Source organism: Otolemur garnettii, unplaced genomic scaffold, assembly GCF_000181295.1.
Source record: "Otolemur garnettii isolate 467f Iridium unplaced genomic scaffold, OtoGar3 scaffold00001, whole genome shotgun sequence".
Classification (NCBI taxonomy): domain Eukaryota; kingdom Metazoa; phylum Chordata; class Mammalia; order Primates; family Galagidae; genus Otolemur; species Otolemur garnettii.
In genome coordinates, this window is record NW_003852396.1 from 35,436,091 (window position 1) to 35,454,373 (window position 18,283).

Sequence of the window (18,283 nt, forward strand, 5' to 3'; positions counted from 1 at the left end):
TGGAGGGAGGGGGATTGGAGGGATCACTTCTGAGGTTTATCTTACAAGGGTACAAGTGAATCTTTCTAAGAGTAGAATGTGAACATTTTAAAACAATAACTAAGAAAATGACATGAAGGCCATGTTAACCAGTTTGATGGAAGTATTTCAGATTGTGTGTGAAAACCCCACACTGTATCCCAGAAGTGCATTAATGTACATAGTTACCATTCAATAAAAAAATAAGAAAATTTAAAAATTTAAAAAAAAGAATTAAACTTGCCAATATTCATTTATTAAAACAATTTCTGTGCTCACACCTGTATTGCATATATTTCCTTCCTGCTACACCTTAGGCTTCACTTTCCTTCCTGCAACAATTAACTTATTGGGAGTCTTTGGGGTTAATTTTTTTTTCATTTTTGTTTTTTATTTGTCCTCATTTATTAGTGACAGGTCAACAGAGCATAGGCTTTTAGGTGGGCAGTTATAAGCCTTCAGCATTTCTGATGCTATTTCTCCCTTGCCCAATTTCTGCCACTGTCAGTCTACTGTCATCTAATTGTCTTTATATAGTGGGTAAGCTATCTTTTATCTCTGGGAGCATTAATATTTACATTCCACAATGTCAGTACTTTCTTATGGTACTTCATTACTGTGTTGTGTGCGGATTTCTGTTTATTTCCCTGCCCAATACTTCAAAAATTGTCCACTCTCTCTTCAAGCATCACTGGTGTCAGTAACACCAAGACACATGCACATGTGTAAGCTGCACTGGCTTGCCAAAGTTCAATAAAGGGAAAACCTCCCATTTACAGACTCCAAAGGGAGCATTCATATTGAATAGGAAGCAATCCAGGCTAAAAGCATCATAAAGAAGGAAGGAGCATCCCACAGAAGCTGGGAAACTCACTTTTTGCTATAGGGTAGAGGGCTGGCACCCAAGGAGCCTGTGCTTCCTGGTCTATTCAGTTAATAATTTAGAAATGGGCATCAGTGTTTTTCTTGTTCCAAATTTAAACATAAAGCCTAAGAGCTCATTTAATGAGAGACAAGTATGGGGATTGCAGACCAGAAAACACACCCATGAGGATTCATTATCATCGTGATCCTGGCTAAGCATTTCAATGGCCATTTTAGCTAAAGGATAAGTCCCTGTGAAGACTAGAATAGAGGAAAGAGATCATGGGATGAGAAAACAGGGAAGCTTCCCCCAGGACAAAGCTCAGTCTCAGCCCCAGGGACAATGAGGCAGCTGTTATGATGGTCTCTGATGGGCAGCTCTTTCAATATCTACTTCTTTCAGAATTCTGGGGCTTTCATTTTTGCTCCCAGACCCCAGCAGGAACAAAGAAGAGTCTGAATATCTGGAACCAAGAACTCAGTCTGACAGCTGCTCTGGAGCTAGAAGAACTCCCTCCTCAGGAGTCTTTAGAGAAGTCACTTTCTTGCTCCATAGGAAGCTATTCAAACATGTTCTACAAATTAGCTTTCTATCCATATCCACTGTCATCTCCAGAGAAGACTAGCAGATAAATGAAAGGAACAGAAGGGCCCTGTCACCTGATCTTGGCTGGACTCCTTAGACATTTAACTTGTCTTAGCAAAAATTAACCAACTGAATACTGCTGGACAAAACTACACCATCCCTCTCCATTTCTACTGGAAAACTCTCAATGCTGAAATAATCTCCAGGGTAGTCTGGGCACTGGGCAGCTAGTCTTCTCAACACCTGAGGTAAGAACTGTATCTTTCTTTCAGGGAAATGTGTAGCTCTAGGGATGCTGAGTAGTGAAAATAGAGTCCAAAGCAAATCCTAAGAATTTAAACTTATGTTCTCTGATAGACTGCTTAGTGCTTTGGACTTCATGGCATATCTCAATCCCTTTATTCTTGAATTGATGAACATGAAGAGATAACAAATTGGTAAACACTGATAAAGACGCTATGCTACAGTCTAGAACTGGGTATCTGCTTCTTGGTTAAAATGTCTGTACCTGTCTTAAGACCCTATGGGCTATGCTGGCCTCTGGTAATGTACTTTTTCACATACAAGATGATGAACATCTTCAAAGGGCCATCTAAAAACTTATGGTATGCCTGTTGCATGCTCTCAGAACTTTTAACCATTCTGGAACTAATGAACTCATAAGGAGGAAATACAATGTTAAAATATATATTAACTGCACATTCAGAGTTGGCTTTGGCTGTCTCATTTCATGATGCACACACTGACTCTGTCAGTTTAGGCCCTTGTTTAGGCCCTTGGCTTCTCTGTGGGCTTGGGTACCATAGGCTAACATCAGCTTTTCAGAAAGATAATTCTTTCTGAATTCTTTCCTTATTTCTATGGCCCTTCCATCCAATGTAGATTCTCCGACCCTGCCGAAAAGAGACTGGACCCCTGGTGAAAGGCAGAAGAGGGGATAGTTTTTGAGTCTGATTACAACATATTACACAATAGATGCTCTTTTATTGTCTTTCTTTCTCCCAAACACAAACACAAACACCCTGTTATTCCTGGGAAGAACCTCATCTATTATCATATTTCTGAGTCCTCATAGGCTCACATAATCTGTGTTTTAAAAAACATACATATTTGCAATGATCCTAAAGATTTGGTTCTAAGTGCAACACTTCAAATACAACATCCCCTAGTCTCTGACAGTCCAGAATACCTTCTCTCTCAACCTCCTGAAGAATGTGGGAATGGCCAAGAGTAGTAATAAAGGTGCAAACAATTCTTTAGTCTTTTATTAATGGTTGGGTCTATAGATGTGAATGCTGACAACAAATGTGGATGTAAGTTCTATGGAAGAAGAAGCAGAAATGGTTTGTTGAAATCCAATCTCTATACCTGTTTGGAATTTTATATCAAAACAGTTTATGCAGAAAACTAGCTGGATATTGGAGTCATTACTCAAATATTATACTAATTCATAGGTAGAAGGTTAATCAAGAGTGTGTTGGTAGAATGTTTCTTTAATCTTAAGAGAGAAATGATTTAATCTTTCTGGAAAGATACTCATTCAGTTTAAATGTCTTTTTTTTTTTCTTTTTTGAGACAAAGAGTCTCACTCTGGTACCTTGAGTAGAGTGCTGTGGCATCATAGCTCACTCAACCTCAAGCTCTTGGGCTCAAGTGATAGTCTTGGCTCAGTTTTTCTGTTTTTAAGAAAAAAGAGAACCTGCCAATGCCCAAACAGGGTTGGAACTCCTGAGCTCAAGCAATCCACCTCCCTTGACCTCCTAGAGTTCTAGGATTACAGGCATGAGCCACTGTGCTTGGGCCCCTAATGTCTTGAATACTAGTTTTATATTGTAATTTCTTAATGTATAGCTATTACTGTCATGTGTATTCTCTATGTAGATGCATCTTTGATTAAGATACGATGAAGAGAGTCAGAAATTCAGAAATCAAGAGGCAAAGTCTGTTACTAGTGGAAAAGGTGTCACCACATTGGATTCATTTTGCATATTCTAAGGGGGATATGATGTTACAAAACTAGGGTTTATCGTAGCACAAATTCACTGAAAATCCATTTGGTTATAGGCAACTAAGGAAACCACACAGAATGAAGCTCTGGAACTCCACCTTGGAAAGTGGCTTCATCTTGGTGGGGATTCTGAATGAAAGTGGGTCTCCTGAACTGCTCTGTGCTATAATGGCAGCCCTGTACATGTTAGCCCTGATCAGCAATGGCCTGTTACTCCTGGTCATCATAACAGATGCCCGGCTCCACGTGCCCATGTACTTCCTACTTGGACAACTCTCTCTCATGGACCTCCTGTTCACATCTGTTGTCACTCCCAAAGCCATCGTTGATTTTCTGTGCAGAGAAAACACCATCACCTTTGAAGGCTGTGCCCTTCAGATGTTCCTGGCACTGATACTGGGTGGTGCAGAGGACCTCCTACTGGCCTTCATGGCATATGACAGGTATGTGGCCATTTGTCATCCTCTGAAATACATGGTCCTCATGAGACCGAAAGCTTGCTGGCTTATGGTGGCCACATCCTGGATCCTGGCATCCCTGAGTGCTCTGGGACATACCATGTACACCATGCATTATCCCTTCTGCAAAGCCCAGAAGATCAGGCACCTGCTGTGCGAGATCCCACCTTTGCTGAAGTTGGTCTGTGCTGATACCTCTAGATATGAGCTCATGGTATATGTGATGGGTGTGACATTCCTTATTCCCTCTCTTGCTTTTATACTGTCCTCCTACACCCTAATCCTGTTCAGTGTGTTTCATATGCCCTCAAATGAGGGGAGGAAGAAAGCCCTTATCACCTGCTCTTCCCACCTAACTGTGGTGGGGATGTTTTATGGAGGTGCCACATTTATGTATGTGCTGCCCAGTTCCTTCCACAGCCCCAAACAAGACAACATCATCTCTGTTTTCTATACAATTGTCACTCCAGCCCTGAACCCCCTCATCTATAGCTTGAGGAATAAGGAGGTCATGGGGGCCTTGAGAAGGGTCCTTGGAAAACACATATTTTCAACACAATCCACCTTCTAGAAAGGGCCCATGGTTTCTAAAATGTATTATCCTTAAAGTGAGACTATTTCTACTAGGAATCAAATATACACAGTAAAACCAGCACAATGAAGCACATATCTTTTAATAGAAAAGTGAAGGACTATAGCTGGCCATGCCAAATGTTGTTTAAATCTGTCCAGGAAGTAATTCATAGGGTATTATTTACACTGTTTAAAATTATTCTTCACTTTACTCTCTGATTTCCCAAGTAGCTACTTAGTTAAATGGGTCTAGGTGTTATCACTAACTTGAGATATGATCCCAACCTTGGGAGTTTATATTAGACTAACACAAGTCAGAGAAATGAAAGTTTCAAGTGGGTGGCCTAAGCAAGACACAAACAACAAAGAGAGAGATGTGTTGAGATTTGCAGAAATTTTAGACCAACTGGCTTTCTCAAAAGATCATATAAATTCTTGTCTAATGCCCTAACTGGTAGGAATTTGCATGTTTGTGTATTGTACTCACTTTTTCCTCTTTCAGAGCATCAGCAATAGGGACACTCCTACAGATGTCTTTGCTTGCTTGTTTTTATTTTTCTGTATTGATTTTTAACATAGAAATATTTTATAGTGCCTAAAATTCAATTATTAATGAAATGAATAAAACTGAAGGTGAAGGCATTCCATAAGCAGGGTCCATGATAAATAGATTCACTTTTTTCTTGCTATTAAGAAAATAAACAAGCATACCAATTGTTTTCCATTATTCAAGGCTGTCTAGAAACATCCCAAGAACTGCAAAGGGTTCACATGCTTCTCTATTGTGAACAGGTGGGTCAGAGTGTCTGTGTGTTTGTGCTGGACAAGGAGAAAACAACATAATACATTTTCCTACTGGTTTAATTACATTGTACTATCAGTTTAAGTCTTTAAATATTTACAATAAAGATGTGAACAAAGTTTGAGTTGCGTTTTGAAGCTTAAAAATAATATTTGATAATATATTTGATTGATATCAAATGTATTGGGGTATATTGCCATTTGAGGAAATTGGCTAACACTTAAAAAAAAAAAACTAATATAGCAATAGGTTTTTAAGGTTTCATCTATTAACCCCAAAGAAGTTCTTTTCAAAAATTAATAAAATTTAGAATAGTAGCAATAGGCCAAACACACCAAAAATCTCCTTACCCAGAAATTCTTCCTATACATATTTATATAAATTTCCTTTCACTTGAACAGAGGCATACATTTTTACTGAGTTGATATGTGCATGTAAAGCAGTTTGTTTGTGATTTTTTTCCTTCTATATTATACAAAGTGGCCATAAAGTTTGGGCCTCCCTGTGTAGTAGCAGTATAAGAGTACCACAAAGATTAGGGGTCAGTTGTCAGAGTACAGAGCTTAGAATTCAATACACCCCACTTATTTATATAACTTTGAGCATATTACTAAACCTGTTTATACCCAAGTCTCCATGTCTGCTAAGTGTAAATTGACATTGAAAATAAGACCTACTTTACAATAGTGTGAACATTAAATACATTAGCAAATACATATATAAGACATGTAGAACAGCATCTGGTATACAAAGAGTATTTAATAAATTTTAACTCTTGCACAATTAATGGCCTGAAAATACTAAATGGTGGTATAATTGTACATCATATCATATAGATTTTTGTAATATTAATAGCTATTTTATCATTGCTATACATTTAACATTGTTATGTTAGTGTATGTATGTGTTTGCATTGTTATTTTTTGTTATTAAACCAGTAATGCCAATCTCTTGAGTGTGTGACTCTTTTTTCATAGAAAAACATTTATGAGTAAAATTACTGAAACCAAGGTTAAAATCTACTTAATATTCTTGACTTGAGTTATTTTTTCTGTAGAAAAATTCTTATGATTGATATTACTGATAGGTTAAAATCTATTCAATATTCTTGATATAAAAAAATTGATTTTTAAAAAAGTCAAGTATTTTGTATTCTTACCATTCTTTGTATACTTAACCCACCATGTCTTCTTCCATGTTAAGTTTTACATATAAATAGTCTTTACAAATTGATAATGTATAATATTTAAGTTTGTTTTTTTATTTTTATTTCTTATAGCATAACTATGTACATTAATGCAATCATGGGGTACAGTGTGCTATTTTTATATACATTTTGAAATACTCTCATCAAACTGGTTAACATAACCTTCATGTCATTTTCTTAGTTATTGAGTTAAGACATTCATACTCAGCTTTTAGAAAGATTCACTTGTACCCTTGTAAGATAAACCATAGAGGTGGCCCCACCAATCACCCTCCCTCCCCCCATTCGCTCTCCTCGCCTCCCCTCTCACACACCCTTCCCATATTCTAAGGCTATAATTAGGTTATGACATTCCTATAAAAGCTATGAATTAGTTTCAAAATAGGGCTGTGTACATCAGATACTTTTTCTTCCATTCTTGAGATACTTTGCTAAGAAGAACATTTTCTAATTCCATCCATATAAACATGAAGGAGGTAAAGTCTCCATCTTTCTTTAGGGCTGCATAGTATTCCATGGTGTACATATACCACAATTTATTGATCCATTCGTGGGTCGATGGGCATTTAGGCTTCTTCCATGACCTAGCAGTTATGAATTGGGCTGCAACAAACATTCTGATACAAATATCTTTGTTGTAATTCGAGTTTTGGTCTTCTGGATATATTAAGTTTGTTATTTTAATTGGCTTAATAACTTAGAAGTTCTTTACATATTAGGCACACAGATACTTTGATCATTATATTTCTAATAATAACATCTTTTTAATTTGTTATTTGACTTCTAATATCTTCATAGTAGTGATTTTCAGACAGGAAATTATTAAAAATGTTTATGTAGTTAAAGTATCTTTTCTTTCATGTTTTCTTCCAATGATTGTATTGTTACGATGTAATTTTCTATTCTCTCTTTAGATAACAATTTATGTATTTTATAATTTTTTTCTTACTCTATAACTTATGTTTAACTTTTAAAGTAAATTTCTAATTTATCTTGTGGAAAATAGAGATTTTTTAAAAACTTTTTCCCAAAATTAACACTTTTCTAGCGAATTTTAAAATAATCCTTCCCTATTCTATTGATTTTTTCTACTTTTTTCATCATACATAATGTTTTAATAAGTGATGTTTTGGCTATATCTTCAGTTTTAACTTTTTTTCTCTTCTTTACACTTTCTGAAAACATTTGATTATATTGTTCACATCTTAAAAGCTCACTGGTGAATTGAGTGAGAATATATTCAACCTGTAAATTAATTTGCAATTTGGGTATTTTTCCAATGCTAGCCTTTCAGAATATAGTATACGGCTACACTTCCCAAGCCTAGTCTCAGTCCCTGGTTTGAAATGATTATTTCACATCCTTTCACAGGAAAGTCTTAGCTAAAGCCTTTCCTCACACTTCCCCAGAGCAGAAGCAGTCAGCCTCAAAACTCTTACTTTTCCTCTTTAAATCTCTCAAGCACCTACATCTGCACACATACTTCTGGTTTTCCCTCATGACAACTGCATATCAGAAGTTGACCTCCACTAGTCATCTGGGTCCCAATTTCACTGACCTCCCTAAATTTTGCTCCTGTAGAATCCCTTTCATCTGAAATCATTTTCTTCCATCGTTATGGATCACAATTGTAAGAATACACATACATTCATCCTATAAGGGTACATGTGAATCTCTCTAAATGTAGAATATAAATGTCTTAATACAATAACCAAGAAAATGACATGAAGGCTATGTTAACCAGTTGGATGAAAGTATTTCAAACTGTATATAGAAACAACACACTGTACCCTTAATAGTATTAATGTACACAGCTATGATTTAATAAAAAAAAAAAGAATACACATACGTTTGGGTTATTCCCTATTATAAACAACCTTTTCTGTAATTCCAATCCCTTTTAGTTGTCACATTTTTCAGCTTCTTTTCATAGAAAAATAATTACAAGTGAGGGTCTATGTCCACTTTCTCTTCTACTGATCTTCTATTCACATCTTATCTGAATTTCAATCAAACTCCAGGCTCTTTCTATGATCTTCTTTTTTGTCTAAGTTCTCACTGATGTGCTAAACAAAACGGCATTTCTGTATCTTTCTTCTTCAACCTTTTAGCAGTGTGGATACACTTGACTATACCCTTCCTCTTGAAAATTGTTCTTCTCTTGGCTTCCAGATACCACACTCTCTTGGATTTTGCTTCCTTCTTCCCTAAGTCTCTTTACCCATTGGGTCACTTTCTCTTTCTGAGTTTGAACGTTTCCCATAATACTAATCTGAATCTTTCTTCTTATGAAAGAATATCTTCCTGAGTAATTTCATCTAGCTACATACTTTTTTTTCCACCCAGCAAGGATTGCCTTTAATAATTTTATTGAAAGATGAGTTGGTTAAGTTACTTCTCCTAACTCAAAATTAACACTGACATATTCAAAATATTGAACTAGTTTACCCTTTGGGAAAAAATGAAAAGTTATCCTAAAACATGGTTTATAGAAGTTAAGGATCAGATACACTATGGTTCTTTGGCTTATTTTCTGAGTGCTTACTTATCCTTAACATAATTTCAAAATTGGTTACAGCCATTCTGGATGGACTTAGGTTACACATTGCATTGTATAACCATCTATAACACATTTATAACACTTCAATACTGTAGCTCTCCTTACAATCACTGATTGACATGGAAAATACTGAACACTAGCTCAGCAATCTCATAATTATGAGGGTGGCTACTCAATTTTTCTTAAGACTTTGTTTTGGCACAATAATAGTGTTACTGAAAGTATATTCTTTTTAAATGAAGTTCTAAATTAGAAACAATGGCAATTTTGTAAAAACAGTCTTTTCTAAGGGCATTTTGTATAAAGCAAAAATATAAACTTAGTAAATTTGGCCTATTTATTAAATTATCTTTAACATTTTTTCTAAAAACAAGTAATGTTTGTATCCACGATAAGTACATGGTTTCAAATACAATCTACATACTTTTGAGTCCAAAAGATCTGAATACTTGCATAATTCACAATCATATGTCTAACAGACTACTTCCCATGTTGAACAGGAATTTGAAACTTAATCCAAGACATAATTTTTATTCATCCCTCTGATAATCTGTTCTTCCCTCATTTTGTTTCATCTAAATCAATCACATCACCACCCACACAACAGATCAAACTAAAAACTTAAATACAAACATTGTTAGTATTTCTGCCTTACTACTTCCACAAGTAAATCCCACTGGCTTCCTATAGACAATAGATTTCATATATGCGAAGTCTTGGTGTCCCCTACAAAATATCTCAATCCAAATTGCCTTAACCTGCTTCCTGCTGCTTCACACTACCTTCCTAAAAGGGTTTTCTCTTCTCTCTCTTGCCCTGCTGTAAGATGTTTTCTCCCTAGTAGACGAACTGACATTCAGAAATATAAGTCAGATCTTACTACTTTTCCACACGGAGGTACATAATCTTGCTTCTACCTGCCTTTCAGGAAGCTCCTACCTGAAACTATGCTGCTAAGGGATCTCTGTGATCTTACCCCACTGACCGCTCTGCTATCCTTGCTTGATGGTCTATCAGCTGTTTTCTGAGCCTGTGATCTCTGTCAAAGTTTGGTGTCCCCCTTCTAATCAGTTAGTTTTCACCCTAAATGTTACCTTCTCAAAGAATTTACCAATCTACGTAACATGTATTTGAACTAAAAGTCTTGAACACATGCTTTGTTTTACTATCTTCATTACATTTACTATTATAAGAAATATTTTTTAGACCTTAGTTTACTAGATTTACTCTCTGACTCCACTCTCCAAAATGATGCTTTTTGAGAGCATAGATTATGCTATGTGTGTGCCACCATTTTTTTCTTTATGAAATCTAGGAATACCTATAACATAATCTGTACAATAACCATCTGAAAATTCTGTGAGTGTGTGTGTCTATATCTTCATGAAAGAAATAGAGGACTATGCCATGTTCATAGATAAAAAGATTTATTACTTTTGTTTAAAGATATTAATATTTTTGATAAATAACTTATAGAAACAATGTAATAATCATCAAAATTCTCATGGCATTTGTACAGATGGGTTTTCATGAGCTGAAAAGTAGAAAGGTATAAATTATCAAGAATATGGTATAAAAGAATTTATTTCTTGCCTCTACCCCTACACCACACCATTACCTGGTTAAATCTGAATTCTCAGCTTAAAAGTCACATTTTCAGGAACGCAGTCTGTATCTTTTCTAAACATCTACAACTGTGTTTCCATTATTCTGTTGCAATTGTTTTTCCCAACATTGATAATGACACAATTGACAAATTCGGTAGGCTTTTACCAATGCATAAAGCTCTGAGACATTTAGATATCTTTTTTTCTTAAAGACCTCTCCTCTTCTTTTTGGCATACTCATTTTCCTTCTCAGTGTCTGACCGTTACTGCTCCAGTTTTGATCAACTATTTGTCATCCATCAGCAAATGTTGGCAACTACAGAGGTCGGTCCTGAATTGGTTTTTACTATTCTTTAAGTAACATCCAGGATTTCATTATAGAATTAAACTAGAGCTCTGTGTATGTGTGTATACACAGAGAGTGTAAAAAATGTATGCACATTTTAAGAAAGGAAAAATTTATTGAAATTGCAATATTCAGTATATACTGATAATGTTTGTTACCTTGTATATTGTATCTTGTATCTCTTGTAATTGCAAAAGTCAAATGTTACTTGAGTATCTCAATTTTCATAGAGTTTTCGTTCTTTTTAAAAATGTGCATACATTTTTTGGCACTGTTTGTATATGTAGTGAGATAGAGCATTTTTGCCACTCTGCTATAGTGCCAGGCACCTGAATTTTAATGAAAGCACTCATATATTTGGTTTTCTGATTAAAATTTATAATATAACCTTAGGTCTGTCAAATTACACTTGTGTTCATTTGTGTTAATGTGTGCATTTATTTGTATCATCCATATTTCTTTTTTATTTTTATTTATTAATTTATTTTTGCAGTTTTTGGCTGGGGCTGGGTTTGAACCTGCCACCTCTGGCATATGGGGCTGGTGCCTTACTCCTTTGAGCCACAGGCGCTGCCCCATATTTCGTTTTTAACTATATCTTTATTTATTACTTTAAAAGCTTGGTTTCTGAGCAACACCAATAGCTGAGTACTTTATAGCAGTGGTATTATAGAGATAAACAAAACAGTCACTTTCTTTACTGCCATGAAGTTTACAATCTAATGAGCAATTAAACATGATTAAATTATAAACTTCACTTATGTTAAAATTATCCTACTGCCTAAACAGAAACATTCTTTTTAATGTGTTAAGAATCAGGTAGGGTTCATTATAAATGGAAATTCCTGAGGTTAACTGCCCAACCCCTCTCCTTGTACTAAAAAATGTTACTTTCTTATTGTTTCAGAATATCACGGTGGTACTTATGTTAAGGTTATGTGAATTGCTTTTGTACAGTTTGAGCCAGTTATAAGCATGCCCTTCATCCAGATACTGTGCATTGTACTTATTAGATGTGAATTTGCCCCTCCTCTTGGTCCCCTCCCACCTACTTGATTTCTGTTGAGTTTTACTACCATATGTGCATGAGTGTGGATGGATTTGTTCCAATTTAATAGTGAATACATGTGGTGATTGTTTTCCAATTCTTGTGATCCTTCGCTTAGAGGAATGGTCTTCAGTTCTAACCAGGTTGTTACAAAAGGTATTAGTTCACCATTTTTTATTGCTGAGTACTACTTAATGGTGTACATGTACATTTTATTAATCCACTCATGGATTGATGTGCACTTGAGTTGATTTCACATCTTCATGATTGTGAATTGTGCTGTAATAAGAGTGCATGTGTCTTTTTGATAAAATGACTTTTTTTTTTATTTGGATAAATGCCCTATAGCAGGATCTATGGATTAAATGGTAGGTCTACTTCTAGTTCTTTGAGGTATCTTCTTACCACTTACCACAGAGGTTGTACTAGTTTTCAGTCCCACTGGCAGTGTACTTTCTCTCTGTATCCAACACAAGCATCTGTTCTTTTGAAACTTTAACAACATCATCAGAATATTAGGAGGTATACGTGCTTTGATATGAGCCATTCTCAGTAGTGTTGGGTGAGAATCTCACTGTGGTTTGATTTACATTTCCCTCATGATTATAGACATTGACCACTTTCCCCCATGTTTATTGGCCCTTAGTTTATATCCTCATTTGAAAATACTCTGTTCATGTCTTCTACCCATCTTTTAATGGGTTCCTTGACTTTTCTCTTGCTGATTTGCTTGAGTTCTTTATAGATTACAGTTATAAGTTCTTTATCAGATGTGTAGCAAGAAAATATTCTCTCCCACTCTATAAATCGTCTATTTTCTCTATTGACCATTTCCTTGGCTCTGCAAGAGATTTTTGAATTAATGAAGTTTCCATTCATTAATTTTTGTTGTTGTGATTGCCTTTGGGGTCTTCTTCATAAATTCTTGGCCTAGGCTAATTCTATAAGAGTTTTCCCAACATTTTATTCTAGAATTCTTACTAAGTTTCATACTTAGTTTTAAGTCTGTTATCTAACTGAATTAATTTTTGTGAGTGTGGACCCTGCTTCAGTCTTCTACATGTGGCTGTCTAATTTTCCTGGTATCATTTAGGAAATAGGGGTTCTTTTTCTCACTGTATGTTATTGTCTGGGTTTTCAAAGATCAGATGGCAATACGAGAATGATTTTATGCCTGGATTTTGTATTCTGATCCATTGGTCTGTGTCTCTGTTCTTGTGGCCATATCATGTTTTGTTTACATTAGCCTTTGTAGTATAACTTGAAGTCTGGTAAAGTAATGTCTCCTTATTTTTCCTTTATGCATAGGTTGTTTTGACTATTTGGGTTCTTTTCTGGGTCCATATGAAGCATAGAATTATTTGTTCTAGATTGGTGAAAAATGATGTTGGTATTTAAATGGGAATTGCATTGAGTCTATAGATCACTTTGGTAGGAGAGATATTTTAACAATGTTGATTCTGCGGATCCGTGAGAAAACCATCTGGTCATATTATGTAAAACTATGGCCTATGTGGTGAAGTTCAAATGCCTTACTGTGGCATATAACAGTGTCTCAGGCCACCTTTTTCCCTTTTATCATCATTTTCCATCATTGTCTGATAAATACCTCAATTTTCATCTTTTCCATAATTATATGCTAGGAAAATTCTTTAGTTTTGAAGTCAAGGTACTCCTCAGTCTGAGACCTTCGTCTTACTTTTCACTATTTTCCTAAATTTATGCCAATCTTTAGAAAAATTCTACTGTTTTGTTATTTTTCTAATGTTCTGTCTTTTCAACTTCGTGAATTATTAAATTTAGAATTGAAGGTCATGTTAGAAATATATCTTGAAGAATTTATTTTTTATATGTATATCCCCAGCTCCAAAAATGTGCCCAGAGTATGTAACGTGAGTTCAAGAGATACCTGGTAAATTCATGAAAGAATCAAGAAAATGACTTCATTTGAGAGGAATATATTCTTATATTTGTAGTAACTACTTTTGTTATTTGTTAGCTCTTTGTTTCTTGTCATATATATATATATATATGCTTTCTTGTTTTAATTTCCTTATTAGCTTGTATGGCCTAGGAGAGGAGTGACTGTTCCCTTATCTTCTTTCTTTCTTTCCCTCCTTCCTCCCATCCTCATTCCTTCCCTTCTTTCTTTCCTTCCTTCCTTCCCTTTTCTCTTTTTATTCCTTCCTTTACATTTTCTTTCCTTTAAGTTAATTTCTTTCTTGTGTTTACCAGGGCAGCTTGCTTTGAATAGGAAATTTATTGAACTGATCTGAGAAGAGATATAGAAAAAGAGAAAAAAAAGTAGAAGGATGGGATGATATAAAATCACTGGTCTTGATGATCACAGAACACCACCTTCTAAAATGTTATTTTTCAGTTAGTCTCCTGAGAGCCCCTTTGACATCCTTGTTTCTCAGACTGTAAATGATGGGGTTTAGCATGGGTGTCACTGCTGAGTAGAACACAGAGATTATTTTATCCCTTTCATTCATTATCTTGGAGTTTGGCCTCATGTATGCAAATATTGCTGAGCCATAGAATAGAACAACAACAACGAGGTGGGAACCACAGGTGGAGAAGATCTTGAGCCTACCCTCTCCAGATTGCATCCGGATCACAGTGGAGATGATATTCCAGTAGGATACAAGGATGAGGGAGACGGGAGCCAGAAGAATGACCACAACCATCACAAAGATGGCCATTTCTGTGCTGTATGTGTCTGCTGAAGCCAGCTTCAGGAGGGCAGGAGGCTCACAAAAAAAATGGTTAATGATATTGTTTCCTCGATAGGGCAGACGCAATGTGAATGTGGTGTCTACCAGAGACACAAAAGCTCCACTGGCCCAGGACCCTGCAGTCAGCTGGACACATACCCAGTGTGTCATGATGGTGGAGTAGTGCAGAGGCTTGCAGACAGCCACATACCGGTCATAGGACATCACTGCCAGAATTGCACACTCTGTACACCCAACCAGAAGTAAAACAACTATCTGTGTTGAGCATCCAGCAAAAGAAATGATTTTCTTCTTCACCAGGAAGTGGACTAGCACCTGGGGGACTGTTGTAGTAGAAAAACAGAGATCAGCAAAGGACAAGTTTCTAAGGAAAAAATACATAGGTGTGTGGAGTCTGGAGTCAATGAGAATAAGTAAAATGATCAGCAGATTTCCCAGCAAAGTCAGCAGGTAGATGATCAGGAACAGGAAGAAGAGCACAACTTGTGTTTGTGGATCCTGTGACAGGCCCAGCAAGACAAATTCATTTATGTAGGTTTGGTTCTCTTCTCCCATGAATGCTTACTCCTGTTTGTAGGTTAGCAACAAGAAAAGAAACCCATGTTGGTCACCTGTAAACATTCTGATAAGATAGAAGAAGCCTGACTAGAGACATCACTTAGTAGACTGTTCCAGAGGGAAGGTGGGTTTCAGATAAAGAAAAGGGAAGGAAGGATATAGCTCAAGAGTATGTCAGAGAAAGAAGTACTGGGGCCCTCCAGGGAGCTCTTTGAGAAAAACTGTGAAGGAGAGAAGTAAGAAGAAAATGAAAAACATAAAAAAGATACAGATGAGGATCAAACCCAAAACGGCTTGGAGCCCAGGAAAGTGTATGGGAAGGATTCCTTTCTCTTCCAAACACTGCTTTGGTGAACTGTGGACTACAAAGTTCCTTGGAAACTTTTCTATTCCCATGAGCCAAAGCACTGAAGTAACCAGAGGTCTGTGGGGGAGAACTTAAATGATACCAGATCTTGGATAATCCAGTCAGTGTCTGCCTCCAAGAAGAGTGACCCAAGAGACTAGAAAAACCAGGTTTCTTCCATTCAGACTCTCCTCCCCTCCCCTGCCCTCTACAATTAGAAAAGCAGTTTGAGCCAGGAATATGGGGTGTACCCACCTCTTCTCAGCTGGAATCTCCTCCAGTCTAAGATTCCCACAGAAAGTGGGGCCCATTTCTTTCCCTTTGAGGAGGTCTGCGGTAGACCTAGGGTCCCCAGTCTGGGAGCTTCCTGCCTGCTGGCATATCCTGGACACTCACACTCCTGGGGCAGATATGAAGGCTGGATCCATGCCCCCAGGACTTGAATGGGTTTCTAGGGGACACAGAGATGAGATTTGGGAGCTGGACTAAAGAGGCAAGGGAGCCCATGTGGATTGAACAGATGGGAGAATACAGTACAGTCCAAAACGTGGCAATGTGGGAGAGTGCCCATACTCTCCTCATAGGAAAGCCATGCTGTTGGACAAGTTTGGGTCCTCTGGAGATAAAATCCTAGCTTACAGTACCATAGCAACTGAAAGTGTGCATTCTGGCACCCATTTGCAACTGGGCACTGTAGGGCAGGGGTTACACAAATGAGAGGAAACACACTTCTGACAGCTAGTTGAAGGATTACGATCCTTTTCTTAGGGGCAGTTATCCTAGTTTGGAAAGCTGACCCATACCCTCCTCCCAGCAACTTGCCCTAGCGGCCAGGAATAATGACCATTGGCACCATGAGCCTCCAACCCACCCCACACTCCCAAACTAACCTCTCCCAACCTTATTCCTCCACCCATCATGGTTGTGGTGAAGAACAAGAAACCCCCTGAGAGCTATAGGGATACTCCCAAAGCCTGGGGAATTCAGTACTTTTCCTGCAGGACTAGAGCTTATTACAGGCATAAAAGAATTTTCCTACATGCATCTACCACTAACAGGAAGGAAAATTCTATAACTCATTATAGCATCTACTGACTCAATCAAACAGATTATGGCTGATTTTTATCCATAAGTATTACCCATCATCTTGGAGATTAACCTGGTGGACCCAATACAATTCACACTGCTGGGAAGAGATGAAGATAGCAGGATAGAAGCAACCTGAAAGACACTGCTTTCTAGAAGAGAAATGAAATTTAAAGGCAGCTCATTCTGTCAGGGTGCTTCTTCTTCTGCAGACTCTGGGCTGATCAAGGAGCTGCTAATAATCTGTACAGAGACATTCCTCCAGAGACATGGTACAGCAGAGCTCTGGTGCCTACAAACCCAGAATTCTATGAGTGTTGCCATGTGGATCACTCTGGCACATGAAGCCAGGTCTGCTTGTCACCTAGCCTTTCAGCATTAGCTTGTGCATCACTCCTGCTGGGCTGAGAAGGAAATAGGTGCTCAATCCTGTGTGTTATACCCTGTAACTGGGGGCTAAACAGGCCTACTTCTAACATGGAAGCCAAAGAGAGGAGCCTCAGATACCCAGGCACCACTTGGGAGCATAGGGTGACTACCTTAGTGAGGTCTAGGTATGGAAGGAAAACCTTGGCCTACCAGCAGCTCCAGCTCACGTGTGTGAACCTTGGGCTACTGAGACAAACCTCTGCCTGTTTGGGCACCAGATAAATCCAAATTGGTGGAATAGCACCTCCCATAAGTGTGGCTCTATTCCCCAAATCCCTAGAGCCAGTTCTGATGTTCTTTCTCTACCTAAGTCTAATGCTCTTCTGTTGTACCTTCAGAGCAAACACTGGGCCTACAATTCTACTTTTGAGACTCTGGAGATATGCTTGGGCCCCAAGAGCCTACCACTGAGTCCTCACCATTACTCCTGGGCCAGAAAAGCCTTCCCAAGATCCAACATATCACACAGGACTCCCCAGCTCTGAGAAGCTATCAGTTCTGGATTTGGTTTGAGAGTTTCCGGCGAAGAAAAACAGATGTCCTACAATCCTATTACCCCTGAGCTTAGAGAAGAGAAGCCAGATGAGAAGAAAGTAACAAAAGTTCCTGGAACAAGGAAAAAATATTTCAATACACCCAAGGGGATATAATGGGCACTGCAATAGTGGCCTCTTTCCCAAGAAAATTGCTAAAGTGACAGAAATGAATTTAAGATATAGAATGTAAATAAGATGAATGGAACTGAAGAAAAAGTTGAAAACCAGCCAAAAGAGGCCAAATATTTATTTTAGAAAATAGATGAAAAAGTGACAACATGACTAGAGAGCTAGATAGCATACAAAAGGATATTATACAACATAAAGAAATAAAAGAGCCATTTAAAAATTTCAAAACACATCAGAACTTTAACAGCAAGCTAAACTAAGGAGCAGAAAGAATGTTAGAGATTGAGGTCAAGGCCTTTGAGACAAGTCAGTTATTCAAAGAGGCAGAGAAGAGTATTAAAAACTAAAAAACCATTGAGAGAGAGATAAGATTTTGTGAAGTGA

General features: G+C 37.2%; 2 protein-coding genes across 2 annotated transcripts; one reads left to right on the forward strand and one right to left on the reverse strand.

Annotated features, from left to right (window-relative positions):
• Positions 1-3,544: 3,544 nt before the first annotated feature.
• LOC100961251 (olfactory receptor 2AG1-like) lies at positions 3,545-4,512 on the forward strand. Its single transcript, XM_003781050.2, has one exon. The coding sequence runs from the start codon at positions 3,555-3,557 to the stop codon at positions 4,503-4,505; it is 951 nt and encodes a 316-aa protein (XP_003781098.1). The 5' UTR covers positions 3,545-3,554; the 3' UTR covers positions 4,506-4,512.
• Positions 4,513-14,446: 9,934 nt separating this feature from the next.
• On the reverse strand, positions 14,447-15,370 carry LOC100961566 (olfactory receptor 2D3-like). The gene has a single exon (XM_003781051.1). The coding sequence runs from the start codon at positions 15,368-15,370 to the stop codon at positions 14,447-14,449; it is 924 nt and encodes a 307-aa protein (XP_003781099.1).
• Between the last annotated feature and the right edge of the window lie 2,913 nt (positions 15,371-18,283).